This window comes from Dysidea avara, chromosome 4 (genome assembly GCF_963678975.1).
Source record: "Dysidea avara chromosome 4, odDysAvar1.4, whole genome shotgun sequence".
Classification (NCBI taxonomy): Eukaryota; Metazoa; Porifera; class Demospongiae; order Dictyoceratida; family Dysideidae; genus Dysidea; species Dysidea avara.
In genome coordinates, this window is record NC_089275.1 from 46744640 (window position 1) to 46764870 (window position 20231).

The 20231-nt window shown below is 38.9% G+C and overlaps 1 protein-coding gene across 2 annotated transcripts in view; it reads left to right on the forward strand.

Annotated features, from left to right (window-relative positions):
• The window catches only part of LOC136254272 (uncharacterized), an 83130-nt gene extending 63960 nt beyond the window's left edge, over positions 1–19170 (forward strand). For both annotated transcript variants that reach the window (XM_066046939.1, XM_066046938.1), the window contains exon 7: positions 18652–19170. In XM_066046939.1, coding sequence (XP_065903011.1) covers positions 18652–19050 — 399 coding nt within the window. In that variant the 3' untranslated portion in view covers positions 19051–19170. The remainder of the gene's footprint in view (positions 1–18651) is intronic.
• The last annotated feature ends 1061 nt before the right edge of the window (positions 19171–20231 follow it).

The following is a 20231-nucleotide window of genomic DNA, read 5'->3' on the forward strand; positions in this document are numbered from 1 at the left end:
TCTGAACACCACTTATCCGAATTCTAAGTTAACCGAACTACCGAAATGACTGCTCTATTAGAGTAGTGACTGTTCTATTAGGGTAGTCTAAAATACAGAAAATGTCTAATAATTTACCAATGTTTTTTACATTATTTTTGTTTTACACACACAGTTTCAGAGATACAGACTTTTCAGACTAATGAACCACCCCTGGGTCCCAAGAGGTTCGGATAACTGAAGTTCCACTGTGTATCCTTTGATCTGAAGTATGAAAGTGGTACATGGGTACAAACTTTACATTTGTGAAAAATTTGCAAAAGGTACCATTTTCACACAAAAATCAAAATGCATTTAATGTCACAAACAATTAGCTAGGCTACTACACTAACAATTTCCACTGTTATCTTCTGCCAATCTGCTGAGTCCATTTTCTGTGGTTGTTTCTTTGGGGCTCTGTAAATCCACGTTACCAGTCTGACTTTGTTAGAACACCTCTTGTGGACTCAGCTGGACAGCATCAGTATATTGGCTGGATGGTTTTTGGGACTGCAACAAGTGCTCTCAGTGGATACACAGCTTCCTCTGATTTCAAACTGAACCAGGCAATTTCACTCATGTCTCTTGTTTGCCCACCCACTGCCCCCTTCTCATCACCCACTGCTCCCCTCTATTACTACCACCAGAAGCATTATTATAATACCAGATTGGAAAATCCCTTTAAAATTATCTGAATTTCATGTGTTACGTGGTACAAATGTACTCTACCAATGCAATACTGTAGATACCTATGAATGGCTCCACTTGCAGGGGTGACCACAACTTCACTTTAGCCATTGGCAAGCTATGATCAATCAAATACTTTCAAACTGCTATATCTACATATGTGACTGGGCCTGTGAAAATAGGGCATGTGGGAACATGATTTTGCTTACTTTTCCAAACTGTCATCACTCATAACTTTGTATACCATTGTGCTATGGCAATGCACTTTTTAGCTGTTAGGTAGCATTTAATTGGCTTTATTATGCAAGTTACAGAATGCAAATATTCTGATCCAATACTGAGTTATGACCTGTAGAGTGACGTTTTGTAGTTTGTGCCCACATGCCCTGTTTTTGCAGGCCCGGTCACATAGTATACAATGGTGAATAGCGCAGCTTTTATTGGTGCTATCATGAGCATGTATCTAGTAGGAATGCTATCTGGGTCATATACCATTTAGTGTGGGTATTCAAAGGAACCGGCCGCTCACGATTTAACTTGCATATTTACCGGGCAATATCTTGATATTGCATGGGAATTGGGAACACAGTTTACTCATGGCTTTGATGCCCAATCAGTTCAAAGATATGATACACTTTGACACGTTATATTGAGCAACACATGGCATTTAATTGTGGGTTTGAATTTACAAAATAGGCTAGGCTCAATGTAGTTGCTAAGTTTCAACTACTTACTAAACGATGAATGAAAATAACGACATGATCAGTAAAATAATTATTAGGGCAATGCATGAATGCGTATTTCTACCCACCATGTATCAGTCATTGAGCAGACCATGGAACAACACAGAGAACAACTAGATTTAAATAAGTGAGTAACTTATAGTCCTAACTACTTAACTTATTAACTTACTTACCGTCCCAATATTGAATTTAGTAGGCTTAATGTAGTACAAAAATGGTAAAACTAAAAAAAACTGGAACCCACAATCGCATTTTTTCTGGCACTGTGTGTAAAGCATCGTGATGTATAAATAATGTTCTAACGGCTATTAGCCCATGCTATTGACATTAAACCCAATGTTGATCATAAGATACTGATGTATAAAAGAAACAGGGTGGGTGCTCTGTAGTTCTTTCACCTATGTATCAGGTGAATGTACCTAGATTGATATATATCACTTACAACTGCATTGGGTTTTACTGATATATACACTTTTTAGCCCTCACATCTGCGGCCCTTGTGCTTTGGGCAGTGGCGTAGCCAAGGTGGGCCTGGGTGGGCACGTGCCCACCCAAATTTCCCTAGGACAACGGCGCCTGCTCACTATTGCTGTCACGAACAAGAAACAAGTAGTGTATACCTTCACAGCATGATATTTTCGTTTTAAATCAGCAGCTGATATTGAGATAAGTCTAATAGTTACATCACATGACCCAAACGTTTTCTATTTAACACACATCATCACGTGATCCAAATTTTAGCAGGAAAGATAGGAACATGAGGAAGAAGGGGATCCAGTGTATTTTTCACATCCAGAATACTCAGTTGTGATTAACAGCAGACTTTTTTGTGGCAAGGTTAATTGACCTAAGGCCCCTATTTGGTGATTATTAGTTTCTCATCCAGTCTTTCTAATTATTATGATGCGGGCAGGAGGTCATTACCATTAGGCCATTATATATAGTATTTACACACTAATGAATAGACCTTGTCTAAATCGTCTTTCTTTCCTTGCACAAATGTACATTGGTTTTTAGCTGCAATCATGCTCTATCGACTTGATCATAGTGGGATTTCAGTTGACTGTTGAAAAGCAGAATCCACTGCAGTAATTTTCCAAGGAAAACGACGATGCATAGTGCACTGTAGCGTTAATTTTAAAAACGCCATCTAGTTTCAATGCAGATTATGATGGTTTGGTATCACGTGTTCTTCTGAGCATGCACAGAGTAAATAATGGCTTACCATGCGGGTGGCCTAAGAAGGATGTAAGTGGTGGATGTGAAATTAATAATCACCAAATAGGGGCTTAAAGTGATAGAGGAAAACTTACTGAATTCTCTAGTGTTAGGCAAGTTGGGTTGGGAATGAAAATTTGGTGGCTCAATTAAGCCATACGATTATCTGAGGAGTCAGACTGGTGTATAAAGAGTTGTGTACAAGTAAAAAGAGAACAAGACAAAGAGGTGTAATAAGTTAGTTGTCATTTCTAGCTTCTATATCATTCATGCAGTAGCATTATCCAGTGAATAAGCTGCAGGAACAGCAGCATATATAGCTAGCTAGATACATTCACGTACTTTTGAAACAGTTTTGAAACCAAATGCATGTAGAGTCCACAGGGATGGACTCGCATTTTGTGCTAGTTAGTTGCATAGGGTGAAATGTGTGGGTGAGTGTGCCCACCCACTCCTGAAGCCCTGGCTACACCACTGGCTTTGGGTGTATAAATCAGCCTTACAGCAGTGGTATGCCTTGTAAGTATCATATGCATTGTAAGTATCATATGCATTGTAAGTGTGCAATGAAGTCAGAGCTGTGTATATAGTATGTTGTCAACTGAAAATGATGTATATATTATGTATTTGATATGGCAGAATATGGTTGTTCTGCTGAGGTAAGTTCATGGTTAGGGGTTTCAGTTTTACCTTTAGCACTGTGCAGTGTTAATCCGTTGCTGCTTATTATGATGCGTACTTGAAGGGTCATTTTTGTAAGTAAGTTAAGTAATAATTGTACCATGGGCACAAGTGATTTGCCTGATATACACACACAAGCATCAGGGCTGCAGGCCCGAATGCAATGTGTATATTAAGCAGATCACAAGTACTCATGATATAACTAATATATTTCACTTGGGTGACTCACAAGTGTGGGAAACTGCAGGAATGTGCTGCAAATGCATTTATTTTTGCCATGTGAGTGGATAACCCACGTAAGAATAACCACTAGGTATTACTGAGGCAAATGTTAGTTACAATCTTTACCAAGCATGATTCTTACATCAAAGAGCTTAGTTTTTGCAATGATCCATGCAGTAATGTAGTAGGAAGAGTGTCACTATTTGGTGGCCTATAGAATGAGCATATATATAAAGACTCACAGTAGTGAGCCACACAGCCAAGAAAGCAAAAGCGCATAAGCAGGTCAGTACTGGAGTAATTACGTGTAGTAACAGTTTTGCAATCACATCTCAGCTCATGGACATAATGATAAGCTTTCAATTTGATATTATCCATACTACTGTAAATCACATTTTTTTCATGTAAAATAATATCTAAACCAAAACAGCCAAGCTGTAAAAAAAGAGTGTGGCCCCCAAAAATGCCAGGATGAAAAAAGATGTGAAATCCAAAGTGGCGGCCAAGAAATGGCTGTGATGGTAGGTTAATGGCAAACATTTTAATTGGGGCCAGCCTGAGCAAATCCCACACTAGCAGGAGTTTCGTAGCATAGTTCATGCACAAAAAAAGTATGACAAAAATTGGAAAACTTACACGTGTGTCGTTAATAACACAAAGAATAATCGGTTCCATTTACTAATCATCCATATAAGGTACGTACGTCGTTGATAACACAAGATAATAATCGGTGCCATTTACTAATCATCCATATAAGGTACGTACGTCGTTGATAACACAAGATAATAATCGGTGCCATTTACTAATTACTAATCATCCATATAAGGTACGTACGTCGTTGATAACACAAGATAATAATCGGTGTCATTTACTGAACATCCATATAAGGTACATACATCGCTGATAACACAAGATAATAATCGGTGCCATTTACTAATCATCCATATAAGGTATATACGTCGTTGATAACACAAGATAATAATCGGTGTCGTTTACTGAACATCCATATAAGGTATGTATATGTCGTTGATAACACAGAGATAATAATTGGTGCCATTTACTGATCATCCATATAAGGTACGTACGTCGTTGATAACACAAGATAATAATTGGTGTCATTTACTGAACATCCATATAAGGTACGTACATCATTGATAACACAGAGATAATAATCGGTGCCATTTACTGATCATCCATATAAGGTACGTACGTCGTTGATGACACAAGATAATAATTGGTGCCTTTTACTAATCATCCATATAAGGTACATACGTCGTTGATACTTGATAACACAGAGAGTAATCATGAACAGAGAAGACCAGCTTAGAAGAAGAAATGAGCGTGACAGATATAGAAGAATGAGAGAATCTAGATTAGCTAACAGAAGAGAAAAGGACAGAATTAAACGGGGTGCAATCGCTATCAAACAAAGAGATGCCATCGTTAAGTACAGATGGATATCTACGTTTACACAACATTTCTAACATTACACGTTTACAAGAATGACTTTCTGAAGATCAACATTTACAGACTATCCAGAAGGCCTCATCTACATCACAAACCATTACATTACAGTCAACACCTAGCACTAACAATCAACCATCAATATCATCTCACTCTACAATATCATGCTGTACAACACCTATAATGCTACATGATACAACACCGTCTCCCCCTATAATGTCATATACTACAACATCATCTCCTGTAATGTTACATGACATAACAGTAACTCCATCTATGGTGTCAAGCAGCGTTGAAACTGGGTCAGGTCATACGGGTCAACCGGGTCACATTTTCTCCGGGTCATCTGGGTCCGACCCGGTTTACAAATTATCCGGGTCTGACCCAGATTGGATCACGTGAGAAACGAAATTGTTAGTTTGACGACATGGAACTTATAAACGCTATCGCGTAGCTCTTTCATGAGCCACGCCCACTTATCGCATTATAAACATACGTTCAGCCACACCCATTTATTAGTAAATGCAGTATGTAGCACAAAACTGAGGGTATCTATGGTGAGGGGTAGCTATTGTCAGTAGGTGATGACCTTTTTTTTTTTAGTCTTCAACCTACAGCTAGGCTGAAGTTGCAATTCCAAAGTGGAACCCCCTTTTTAAAAGTCTGGATCTACCCCTGTTTACTCAACACGAATTGAACGTTCAAAACGTAGTCTCGCTCACTCGAGACTAGCCAAAACATAGCTCTTATTGCATGCCTCGGCTTTAATTAATCCGGGTCAGTGGGTCATCCGGGTCAGCAGTAGTGACCTGGTTTCAATGCTGGTGTCAAGTAATGACACACCATCCCCCCTTATGATGTTACATGGTCGAACACCATCACCACCCTCGTTAACACACGATACAACACCATCTCTATCACATAAGAACACACCATCACCTCCTATGATCTCACATACTATAACACAGTCACCCTCAGCTCCATTTCTGTGATGACAATATCATAATACTTTAATCAAAAATAACTAGCAGTACAAAAATCACCTCTTCATGTTATGTATACTCACTATAATATATAACCAGTATAATATATATCTTCTAAAGATCTATTTAAATTAAGCAATTTACATTAAAGTACTACACTCAGTGTTAACCATTTCCACCTTATCCAGTATTAATGCACTTGTCAATTTCATGCCCCACCCCCAGGCGTCCCCACACCCCAGGTGGGGATTTGACATTGCTTCTTGTCCCCACCCCTGGGGCAATTGATAGTTGCCCAATTCACGGACTGATTTTCGGTAGTTGCATTTCTAAACTATAAAATCGCACTTGCTATAATTTTACTAGCTACAGCTAGGTGTATACCACATGCAGGTTTATAACTAGTTGTATGCATGAAATATGCGCTTAGTCATCCTTGAGGTGTTGTCAAATCCCCTACTAGGGGTGGGGACATAGTGGGGATTTGACAACCAATTTTGCCCCAGTAGTGGGGAATTTGACACCACGATTTGTCAAATCCCCTGTATTCCCCCACCCTCCCTGGTGGTGGGGGGATGGGGCATGAAATTGACAAGTGCATCAGCATTTAAACACACTACATCCTTTCCAAAATCCATTTAAATGACCTCCCAACTCTCTATTCTTGCTTTCAATTTCTACTTAGTAATACACACATTTTCCACTACCATTTAAATACTATAGTCTCAGTACATATCAAATTATCTTCTTCGCACAATTCAGATCACCACCTACAAAATATCAAAATACATCAATATTATACAACTGCCTATACCCATATAAAATCAGTAAATCACACTCGCCCCATGATGTTATAAACATTTGTCTAGTTACGACAATTCAGGTGAATTTGCATTGCCTCCTCCACTAGGATTCGGCACCAAATTCACCTGAATTGTCGTAACTAACATTTTTGCCATTAACCTACCATCACAGCCATTTCTTGGCCGCCACCTTGGATTTCACATCTTTTTTCATCCTGGCCTTTTTGGGGCCGCACTCTTTTTTTACAGCTTGGTTGTTTTGGTTTAGATATCACTTCTTGTTGTATTGCAAGCCACAACGCTGGCCATTAACTGGCTTTGGTGCTTCCTTCTAACTTGTTTTTTTTTTTCTTTTCTGCAGGAATTGTGGAACAAAGGAAGAAATGTTGTGTACAATTTTTTGTCTGATTAAAAATATTTGTATATTTAACAATGAAAGATAATCATACTGTAGATAATAAGGTGACTTCGTATACATAACTGAGCTGTAGCTAAAACTCCCATTGTTTGTAGCTGAACTCTTTTCAGAGTGACTTGTTTCTAGCTGAACTCTCTACATGGTGATTTGTTTCCAACACATATTTCTACAGGGTGATTTGTTTGTAGCTGATCCCTATAAGGTAACTTGCATCTAGCTGACATCTCTACAGGGTGATTTGTTTGTAGCTGAACTCTCTACATGATGGTTTCTTTGTAGCTGAACTCTCTACAAGGTAACTTCTTCTAGCTGATCTTTCTACAGGGCGATTTATTTGTAGCTGAATTCTGGTTTGTTTGCAGCTGAACTCTCTACATGGTGGTTTCTTTGTAGCTGAACTCACTACAAGGTGACTTCTTATAGCTGAACTATCTACACAGTGATCTTTTCGTAGCTGAACTCTCTACAGGGTGATTTGTTTGTAGCTGAGCTCTCTACAAGATGATTTGTTTCTCACTGATCTCTCTATAGGGCAACTTGTTTGTAGCTGAACACTCTACAGGATGGTTTTTTGTAACTGATCTCTCTACAGGGTGACTTGTTCATAGCTGAACTCTCTACAAGGTGATTTGTTTGCAGTTGAACTCTCTACAGGGTGGTTTTTTTGTAGCTGAACTCTCTACAAAGTGATTTCTTCTAGCTGATCTCTCTACAGGGTGATTTGTTTGTAGCTGAACTCTCTACAGGGTGATTTGTTTGCAGCTGAACTCTCTACATGATGGTTTCTTTGTAGCCAAACTCTATGCAGGTTGATGTGGTTGTAGCTGAACTCTCTACAGGGTGATTTGTTTGTAGCTGAACTCTCTACAGGATGGTTCTTTATAGCTGAACTCTCTGCAAGGTGATTTCTTCTAGCTGATCTCTCTACAATGTAACTTCTTGTAGCTGATCTCTCTACTGGGTGACTTGTGTCTAGTTGTACACTCTACAAGGTGATTTGTTTGTAGCTGAACACTCTACAGGGTGATTTTTGTAGCCAAACTCTCTTCAGAGTGATTTGTTTGTAGCTGAACTCTCTACAGAATGGTTTCTTTGTAGCTAATGTTGCTACAGGTGACTTGTTTCTAGCTGATCTTTCTCCAGGATGGTTTCTTTGTAGCTGAACTCTCTACAAGGTGATTTTTTTCTAGCTGAACTCTCTCTAGGGTGATCACTTCACAGCTGAATCCTGTGGCTTCTTCTATCTGATTTCTCTATAGTGTGATTTGTTTGTCTACAAGGTGACATTTTCTAGCTGAGCTCTCTCTTGTTTCTAGCTGATCTCTGTACAGAGTAACTTGTTAGTAAAGCTGAAGTCTTTACATGGTGGATTTTGGTTGTTAAACTCTCTGCATGAAGACTTGTTTGTAGCAGAACTTCTACAGCATGAATTGTTTGTAGCTGAACTCTCTACTGGGTGCATGACTTGTTTATAGCTGAACTCTCTTCAGTGTGATTTGTAATGTTCTGAATCACTACAGCAATATATTTGTAGCTGAACTCTCTATAGGGTGACTTGCTTCTTGTTGAACTGTCTATAAGATTAACTGTTTGCAGCTGAACTCCCTACAGAATAACTTGTAATGTAATAGAATTCTATAATGGAGTAAATAAATTAGCTGAATGCTCTATTAGGGTGACTGTTCTATTAGAGTATCTCGATCTCGCATTTGCTACATGGGAGTTGGCTTTCAAATCATAACTCAGTGGTTTGTAATCCGATTCTTCTGTACTACTGCAAGGACTTTCTAAAAAGATTATTCCAACTATACGCCGATTTTCAGCATGATTTAATGATTTAATGTAATGATTTAATGATTTGAAGGGAGACTACATCAGTTCTAAGAACTGCTTTTCAGCAGTGCCCTATACAAAGTACACAATATTATACAGCTCATTGCTCTAAGCGGTTTGCCTAGTAGACGTAAAAACTAATACTTTTTAATTCATAAAGATCGATTGCAAAATTGTGACACAGGTTGGGTTTTGTGTCATATCTCCTTTATCTCGATTCCTTTCAAACCACCAAAAGGCACTCCTACGATGGCTACTCCATCTACATAGCAATTTTCAACTCATTCCATGTAGCGGTTTACCCTCCATGTAGCGGTTTACCCTGTAGGCGTGACAACAAATCAATCTTGTTTTACGCGAATAATCGGTCATAACTCCCCAAACCATTCATCGGATTTGCACCAAATTAATTACAGCATACACATGTAAGCTAAAACAATAATTATACTAATTATCTAAACCAAAACAGCCAAGCTGTAAAAAAAAGAGTGCGGCCCCAAAAAGGCCAAGGTGAAAAAAGATGTGAAATCCAAGGTGGCAGCCAAGAAATGGCTGTGATGGAAAAGATTTTAATTACGACAATTCAGGTGAATTTGGTGTCGAATCCTAGTGAAGGAGGCAACACAAATTCACCTGAATTGTCGTAATTAAAATTTTTGCCTACCATCATAGCCATTTCTTGGCTGCCACCTTAGATTTCACATCTTTTTTCACCTTGGCCTTTTTGGGGGTCGCACTCTTTTTTACAGCTTGGCTGTTTTGGTATAGATATCACTTCTTTTTGTATTGCAAGCCACAAAACTGGCCAAATAACTTTGATGCTTCCTTTTAATTTGTTTTTTTTCTTTACTGCAGGAATTGTGGAATAAAGGAAGTAATTTTGTGTATAGCTTTTGTCTGATGAAATATTTGTATATTTAACATTGAATGATGATTATCACATACTGTAGTTAATAAGGTGACTTCTTACATAACTGAGCTGTAGCTGAAACTGTCATTGTTTTTAGCTGAACTCTTTTCAGGGTGATTTGTTTCTAGCTGAACTCTCTACAGGGTGATTTGTTTGCAACTGAACTCTCTACAAGATGATTTGCTTCTAGCTGATCTCTCTATAGTGTAACTTGATTGTAGCTGAACTCTCTACAGGATGGTTTCTTTGTAGCTACAGGGTGACTTGTTTCTAGCTGATCTCTGGATGACTTGTTTCTAGCTGATCTCTCTACATGGTGACTTGTTTCTAGCTGAATTCTCTATAGGATTATCTGTTTGTAATTGAATTCACCTACAGGATGGTTTCTTTGTAGCTGATCTCTCTATAGGGTGACTTGTTTCTAGCTGATCTCCCTACAGGGTGGCTTGTTTCTAGCTTATCTCTGGATGACTTGTTTCTAGCTGATCTCTCTACACGGTGACTTGTTTCTAGCTGAACTCTCTATAGGGTTTTCTGTTTGCAATTGAACTCTCTACAGGATGGTTTCTTTGTAGCTGATCTCTCTACAGGGTGACTTGTTTCTAGCTGATCTCTCTACACAGTGACTTGTTTCTAGCTGAACTCTCTATAGGGTTATCTGTTTGTAATTGAACTCTCTACAGGATGGTTTCTTTGTAGCTGCTCTCTCTACGAGGTGACTTGTTTCTAGCTGATCTCTCTACAGGGTGAACTTGTTTCTGGCTGAACTATCTACACATGATTTGTTTGCAGCTGAACTCTCTACATGGTGGTTTCTTTGTAGCTGAACTCTCTACAAGGTGATTTCTTCAAGGTGACCCTTCTAGCTTATCTCTCTACAGGATGACTTTTTCTAGCTGAACTCTCTACAGGGTGATCTGTTCATAGCTAAACTCTCTACAGGGTGATTTGTTTGCAGCTGAACTCTCTACATGGTGGTTTCTTTGTAACTGAGCTCTCTATAAGGTGATGTCTTGTAGCTGATCTCTCTACTGGATCAGTGACTTGTTTCAGCTGATCTCTCTACAGTGTTATAACTTTCTCTATAGAGTTATAACATGTTTGTATAGCTGAACTCTTTACAGAGTGGTTTTTTTGATTAGTTGCTGAACTCTCCAGCTACATGGTGACTTGTTTGTACTACAGAGTGACTTGTTTGTAGCTGAACTCTCTACAGAGTGACTTACTTGTAGCTGAACATTGCATAAAGTAACTTGTTTGTAGCTGATCTAGATTGAACTCTCTACTTGGCAGTTTTTTTGTAGCTGAACCCTCTACGCAGTGACTTGTTTGTAGCTGAATTCTCTACAGAGTGAATTGTCGTAGCTGAACTCTCTACAAGGTGACTTGTTTATAGCTGAATTCTCTTCAGTGTGACTTATAATGTTCTGAATCTCTACAGCAACATATTTGTAGCTGAACTTTCTACAGGGTGACTTGCTTGTAGCTGAATTGTCTATAAGATTAACTGTTTGTAGCTGAACTCCCTACAGAATAACTTGCAATGTAATATAATTCTATAATGGAGTAAGTTATAAACGTAGCTGAATGCTCTATTAGGGTGACTGTTTTATTAACTCTTTGCCAATAATTGATCATACACAATCACTAACTGTAATAAAACAGAAATTGAAGAAATTTTTATGGAATCATTTCCTAGCTAACTTTGACAATTCACCCTGTTGTTTCCATTACCTTTGTCCCTGTTCCCGTTGTTCCAAGAATCCTGCATCTAACAATTTTAACCACTTGTAACTAAGTATGTAGATGTTAGTGTATAGTTATTTTTTTAATGTATGTTAGGCTATCAGTGTAGGTCACTGGTAGACCCTCAGAATTATTATTCTGTAAAGCATTATTATTATTATTATTATTATTAGAGTATCTCGATCTCGCATATGCCACACGTAGTTGGCTTTGGAATCATAACTCGGCGGTTTGTAATCCGATTCTTCTGTACTACTGCAAGGACTTTCTATGATAATTATTCCAGCTACACACCGATTTTCAGCTCACTGCTCTAAGCGGTTTGCCTGGTAGGCATAAAAACTAATAGTTTTTTATTCATAAAAATCAATCGCGTAATTGTGACACAGGTTGGGTTTTGTGTCATATCTCGATGGTCTTTAACTGGACTCCTTTTAAACTACAAAAAGGCACTCCGACGATAGTTACTCCATCTACATAGCAATTTTCAGCTCATTCCTTCAAGCGGTTTACCCTGTGGGCGTGACAGACCTTCGACCTTATTTTATGCAAATAATCGATTATAACTCCGTGAATGTTCATCGGATTCCTACCAAACTTGGTACAAAGATTCGCCTTAATGAGCCCTTTAAGTGTGCCAAATTTCATCCCGATTGGAGCATGAATTCGTGTTTTATGGCGGATTTTGCAAAGTGTACGAAAAGAAGAAGAAAAAACAAAACTTTGGCTGCTTGTATCTCGGAAATGGCTGGAGCGATTTTCTTCAAATTTGGAATGTGGGCTCCCCTACCTAGCCGGCACTTCTGTAACTACTTTGGTTTTTAATCGGATAAGGAATCACGGAGCTACAAAGGTGTGAAAATCGCGTTTACTTTCTTCCTGTTAATAGAGGAGTTTCATCGCGTGATCAAAATCACGTGTTCAACCGGAAAACGCCATTTTGGTGTGCACAGTAAACGGTATGGTTATATGTGCAGTGATTGGTTGTACGAAGCAAAGTAAGAGAGCTTCCCTTAAAGGCCATGCCTCTAACAGCAAAGTGTCTTTCTACCGATTTCCAGCAGTGACTGATTATTATGGGGAGAAGGATTTCGAACTTCAAAAGAAGCGTTTAGCTGGATATTTAGCGGCTGTCTCCAGGGATGACATAAACCCTTCTTCAATAAAAGAACACGATTATAGAGTTTGTTCACATCATTTCATGTCTGGCCAACCAGCTGATCTCTACAATGTCAACAATCCAGATTGGCTGCCAACAAAAAACATGGGTCACAAAAAGCAGGCTAAGGGAGACCAAGTGAGTACTCAGAATGTTAAGAGGTATGAAGGGGCTGCAGAGAGAGGAAGGAAAAGGAAAGTCTTTGAGGAAATGGTAAATGAGCTACCTGGAATAGTGTCAGAACTAGTTGATGAAATTGTCTCCGAAGAAGCTGAATTGATTGCATCTGAAGAGGTGCAGATTGGCATGCAATACGTTAAAGTTGGGACTCATAGAGAAAGCAGTGAGTGTCCATGTGGTTGTGCAAGTAAGATTGATGATTTACAGAAGGAATTAGCTCAGTGCAAACTTACCATAGAAAGACTGACCAATCAGTTGGATAATCATCCGGCACCTTTCAGTGAGAAAAGCTTTGTGAGCGATGAATATACGAAGTTTTACACTGGGCTGCCAAACTTTAAATTGGTGAAGGCGGTATTTGATCATGTGTCTAAAGGTTTACCACTTAAAGGAGCCACGAAGCTTACTTACTTTCAAGAATTCATGTGTCTGCTAGTCAAGTTGAGGACAAATGTGCAAAACGAAGATCTTGCCTATCGTTTTAATGTTTCTCTGGCCACAATATCAAGAGTAATTTTGAAGTGGCTGAAAAGGATGGACATGCGACTGTCAGGTTTAATTTTCTGGCCAGACAGGAAAGCTTTGAGAAAAACTATGCCAGAATGCTTCAAAACATCCTTTGGGTCCAAAGTAGCTGTCATCATTGACTGTTTTGAAGTTTTTATTGAAAGACCCTCAAATTTGTTGGCAAGGGCAGCCACATGGTCTAACTATAAACACCACAACACAGCCAAGGTACTTCTTGGCATTACACCTCAAGGTGTTGTGTCTTTTGTATCTGATTGTTGGGGTGGATGAGTGAACGATAAACATCTCACTGAGCACAGTGGCTTACTGCAGAAACTACTACCAGGCGATGTTGTACTTGCAGATCGAGGATTTTACATTGGAGAATCTGTAGGGATTGTGCAAGCCAAACTGCATATCCTGCTTTCACCAAGGGGAAAACCCAGCTGACAGCTATAGAGGTAGAAGAAACAAGGAGCATAGCAAATGTTCGTATACATGTCAGCAAGTCATAGGACTTGTTAAGCAAAAATTTCCAGTTCTGCAGAGTACAATACCCATCACATTCTGTAATACTCAGAAAGGTGAAGACACTCCAAGCATTGATCATATTGTGCGGATTTACTGTGCACTGACAAACATGTGTAACTCAGTTGTGCCATTTGAATGATTATGCAACAGAAGTGCCATGCATGTATACTGTGAAAAGAAATCAAGCAACATTACTTTCTGAAGTTGATGCAGCAGTACAGTCCATTGAATCATCAGGAGCACTTGAGGATGTAATTATAGGTCGGGTATACCAATTCCCTAACAGCTCTGGCAACAGGCATGAACGAAAAAAAATTACTAGCCTTAAGCAAACAGGTTTCCTAGAATTCTTCATTCTTTTTGATGCATTCGATATGTGGCAAAGATCCCTCCTCTTTGGGAAAAGTGCAAAGACAGAAGTCACAGTATTCAACACCGCAGACAAACATCTGAGTCTGAACTTGATAATAGTATGAGTATCCAGGATCAAGATGTAGTGCACCATCATCATCTCTCTTTAGACAGAAGTTAGTATCATTTAAGGTAGCAGACAGCACAGTTTCACCACAATAAGAATAAGAGCATTTAATTTCCAATACACATTTACCATGACACATGCATTCCACAATGCCATCTGGAGATGCTCCAATGTATGGCCACTGTGGATTAATCACTAACCCACTGTCTGACACAACTAGATTGTCATGCTGTGGCATGCTTAATTTTATGTACAGCTCTCGGGAACTTTTCTCTTGCTTTTGACCCCAATCAGTTTGTTTACTTGTAAATGCAAGTTCCTTGGGGTAACATATGGATTTTATCAAGCTCTGTGCTGGGTTGGTTGAGTCGGTATGGCACACTGATTTCAAACAGCATAATGTAACTCTGCCAGCTCTGTATTTGTACCATAAAGTTGACTTGTACTGTGATCTGGTTTCCTTTTCGACTGATTCTGACATCTCCGGAGTGAAATCCAATGAAGTAGCTTTACACACTTCCATCAACTCATGACACTTTAAGTGGATAAATGATGGGTCATGAAGACTCTTCAATGGCTTTGGAAATGTTTTCTGCAAGGATTTCGGCACATAATTATCTGAGTAATGATCAACCAGTGATAAAACTGATGGCTTTGTGTTAGCAAGACTTATATTATAAAAAAGCTGACTCAACTCTTCTTCAGTTGATGGTGTACAGTTTTTAACACTTTCATCAGAAACTATCTCTTCTGGAGGCTCTTCACATTCTTCTACTGTTCCTTGTAAGATTTCATCAATCTTCCGTTTCTTTCCAGAAGCAGAAGTGAAATCAATTTTTCTGATTGGTTGATGATCAATTTACTTCATCTAGGATGGAATAATCCACGCACATCGTGATTGGGTACATGTCTTGGAACCCTCTATTCTCACAACAGCTTCCACATAGAAAAAAACAGCTGCAATGTGTGTGCAGGTCTCACCCAGGCCTGCCATACAATTACAGTGGGCGCACAATATCTCTCCACTCTGTTCTGCCACTGTCCAACAACTAAGTGGTGTCTCACTTAGTTTTTGTGAATGTCAAACCTACAGATACAAAATCAAGACACAATATAGCTAAGAGTAACAACAGGTATATAGCTACTTTGTGTAGGCTTAACTTAAAGCACTTACTCGAGCAGTAACCAGGTATTTTTCACAAACTTTACGAGTGCACACCTCCTTTACCCATCCGCATACAGACTGGTTATATGCTTCAAACCCTTTACGAGCCTTATATTGCTTGGCTGTTATATGGTTTGTTTGTAAAACTAAGTAAGACACCAGGTCAGATGAGTCAACATCAGGAAAGCAGTCAACAATCTCGCCAACACTTCCTGGCAGAAAAGTATCCTTCCCACTGATCATCGCCAGCTTTTCTTCATAGTAAGCCTTGGCATCACTGTGCAGATTCTCAGCGTAAGTAGACAACCATGGCATAGGCCACTAAACAAACTTCACGTCTTAAAACAACAATCAGCAGTGCTCAAAACTTGTGCACCAAAATGGCATTTTCCGGTTGAACACGTGATTTTGATCACGCGATGAAACTCCTCTATATACTCACGGTGTGGTGCGCCAGCTTCTTGGGCCGCACGACACACTACCATGTGTCTTGATACGGTCAAGTTGGAAGGGAGACGCTGGGCATAGTGGGGAAGGATGAATACAGGGTAAAGGGGGAAAAGTGGGAACTGGTAGGTACTAGCGGGTTAAATGAGAGATGAATGGATGGTAATCATTAGGATAGTGTGTAGCATTAAAGTCAGAAGTCAGTTCGTCAACAGATAGATCTAGTCCAGAAAGTGCTGAAGGTCTACAACTAACTGTGGGCAGATGATAAAGGGGCAATTCTAATGGGTAGTGAGCTTGATAACTAGAGTGCCTCAATCATGTGGTTACCTATCACACAGAGGTTCAGAAGCAATTCCATCAGCAACAACTAAAGGAGAGTTCACAGTATCTGGGGGTGCTGAAGTTACGAAATGTGAAGTCTTCTGCTCTGCAACAGCAGCAATGGCCTCCTCAAGCAACTCAACATCAGTTGGCCCAATGTTCTCAGTCGTAACAGCTCCTTGAGATGATGCAAAAGGGAACTGAATGTGTGAACCTTCAATACCAACATCTTGAGGAACTGCATCTTCGGGATCCAATGAAGCATATTCAACAGAGAGCAATGAAAACCTGTTGGTGACAGGAAATGCAGAAGGAAAGTTATTATCAGACACTGTGTTGTCCCTGCAGAGGCCAGATGATACTTTTGTCCAACTTTGTTCACTCACATTGGCACAGGGCTGACTGTCATCTCCCTCGACAACATCTTGGGGCAAATCCCCATCCTCCTCCACTGAACAACCCTGCAACCAATCATCTTCAGAGTGGGGGTGAAGTGCCCAAAAACGTAAAATCATTTTGGCATTATAACGGTATAATTGAACACTCAGCCATTCAACAAGGTGGCGAAAAGCCTTGCCTTGTTGAACGGCTAAGTGTTCAATTAAATTGAATCAAATTTGCACCAAATTTGATTCTAGAATTTGCCTTTGGACTCCCTTTCTGTGTGCCAAATTTCAAGGCGATCGGAGTATGCGTTTGCATTTTATAGCAACTTTTGCAAGTGTCAAAAAAATGAAGAAAAAAATCGAAATTTTGGTATATAGCTTGTATCTCGGAGATGGCTGGAGCGATTTCCTTCACATTTGGTATGTAGACTCCCCTGGCTGGCGGGAAACTCTGTAGCGAATTTGGTTCCAATCGGATAAGGGATCACCAAGATACAAAGGTGTGAAAATGACATTTTCTTTCTTCCTGTCAATATACCCACGGTGTGGCGCACCGGCTTCTTGGGCCGCACGACACGTCTTGATTTGTATGCTTGCATGAAACTTTTTTTGCTAAAGATTAAAATACTCTAATAAAGCAGTCATTCATGTAAAATCCAGTATATCGAAAGTATTTTACATGAAAATTTTCAAAATGAAAATAATATTAATGCTGCTGAAATATGCACAGCTGTTTGCAATGATTGACTATATAATACAGTATATAATTATAACTCTGTACACAGCTAGCTACAGCTATGTATGAGCAATAATAACACTACTCAGCCTAACTATAGTGTAGCCAGAAAAAGAAACTGAGGCAAACCTGATTGCTCTGAAGTATTCATTGTTCTATTAGAGTGTCTCAAACTTTTGCTGTCCCAAATTATCCCTCAACTTCTCAACATTTACCAAAGCTTGGTGGCTTTAATGGTAGCTACACTACTAATAATTATACAGTATATATTATGTGACTGGAAATTGGAAAATCACCCATATTGTCACACCTAAAACCAGGGGCGGTGGAGCAGGCCAAAGAGTGAGGGGGCCAGCCAGCTGTAAGTTGGAGACCAAAATATATATTAGAGTATCTAGATCTTGACTGTTCTATTAGAGTATCTCAACCTTTTTTTGCAAACTTTGTCTCCTAAAAGTGGGGGGGGGAGTAGGGGTAGCCCCCCCCCCTCGTCTCCGCCATCTATACATAAAACAATTAGAATTTTCATAACTATAGCACAGTGCTATTACTATCAGAAATCAGTTTCCAAAAATTTTCTAGTAATGCAAGGTATTAACAGTTTATTTCGCCCATAACTTGCTACAAATTGATACTTGAATGCTCTCTTTAGAAGCTAAAATTTAATGCGTCAAATACATCCATATGGGTGATTTTACGAAATTTGGTCACATAGTGTGGCCTATACCAGCCTTCAAGTCAGGGTTATAAAGTTGTGTATATGCCAAAAATCAAGCTACAATGAAGTGAATTTCAATACACTTATTAACAATTGACATTAATCACAATATTACCAGTGCCTGGATTTGAAAACTGGATCTTTTCTTTATAGCTTAAGCTTCACATCACTTTCCTCTTTCTTACCTCAATTATTAGCATTTGTGTAACTTTACTGCAAATACAATACCAGGAAGTAATGTTAGTACATAAGTACAAATAATTCACATGCACCAATGTTTGCTACTCTTTACAGACTTATGGTATATTCAGCAAAGAGAAAGGGAAAAGCTTTTGCAACATCAGATTCAGTGTTCCTCAAATTAAAATACTATTGATACTCAGCTATGTTGTTTTGTTTACAGTAATGGCACTTACAACCTTAACTGTCATTACCAATAAGGCTGATGATCTCATTCATGACGTGTTCAATTATTCTGTATGTAACCTACTTGGTTACGATCCAAAGTGTGAAGATATACGAGATGATTTTGAAAAGCATATATCACCTGCACTGGTAAACTCCACCATACTACTACTGGGATTCCTTTCATGGGTGCATTTATTGTTTGTCTTTCAAATTAAGCACATTCAAAGGGCAGCAAAGTGGATAAAGACATGGAGAGCATACTTATCAAGAATCAATGGCTCCTGAAGTTACTGTACATATAATTTGGAAACAGTGCTTACATACATTATAAGTTGAGTGTGATACTATATACCTGTACTTTAATCAATTACTTTTTCATATATACATACTTTAAACATTTACAACAGTTAGAGAGCATGCGTGGAGCAGGTTAAAGTGTAAGGGGCCAACTTTGGCAGAGTAAGTTACAAAGTGGGATTTGTAGCATACTGCAGATTAGATTGGATTCTGGGAGTCTGAGATTTTATAAGTTCTTATGTTCACTGTGATCTCTACTAGAGTGGTTGCGTGCTGTATTTCAATTGTTGCTTCAAACGTTGACCAATAAAGTGGGGAGCATGATATAAAGTACAATACAACCCAACTTGAATGCTATACATTCAATAATGAAAGATAAACATTGCATTCAAGGTTTACTGGTAACCAATAGGAATAATAGGTTTGATGTATGCCAATGGTCCTGGATTAACATGGCAGAATGAAGTATATATATATTAGCTGCAATGGCTTTGTACCTGGAAAGTTAATTGCAACCTTGGTCACAGGGATGGATTTATGGGGCATTCAACACAGCCCCACACAAACCACAATATTTATACCAGCAACAAACTCCTAAACTACAATTTGTAGGGACCCACAGATTATGCTGGCATAATAATAAGCACAATAGGTGCCTGAAAGCATTGAGCATAATGCTAGCATAATAGGCAGAACACTTGCTTATCAAATACATGATATTGTGACCTGACCTTGGAAAACCTACCTTTTTGGCACATTGGTAAATTTTCTGTTTTATAGCTTAAATGAGGTCTTGGGTGCTCATTTATCTTGTGTTAAAATTTCAGCTTAATATCTTTAAGCATTCCTGAGATATGGACAATTTTCTGTCCTGTAGATTATAAGCTAACTGTTATGGCAATGTATTGAGTTCTGTGTGTGATTAAGGGTGACAAATGGTGATAAATCACTTTGTTTACCAATAATTCCATTCTTACCATCTGAAAGACTTTAAAAGACATTTCTGATAGTTTAATGAAGCATTCTTGATACTTTTCTGCCATGTAACATTGTCTAAGACTAAGTTTTAGCCATTCCAGCAGCTGAACAAATCACCCAATTTTTAAGTTATCCCACACATGTGAAATTACTACATGGTCTGATATAATCATCCATATCTCCTAGGAAAA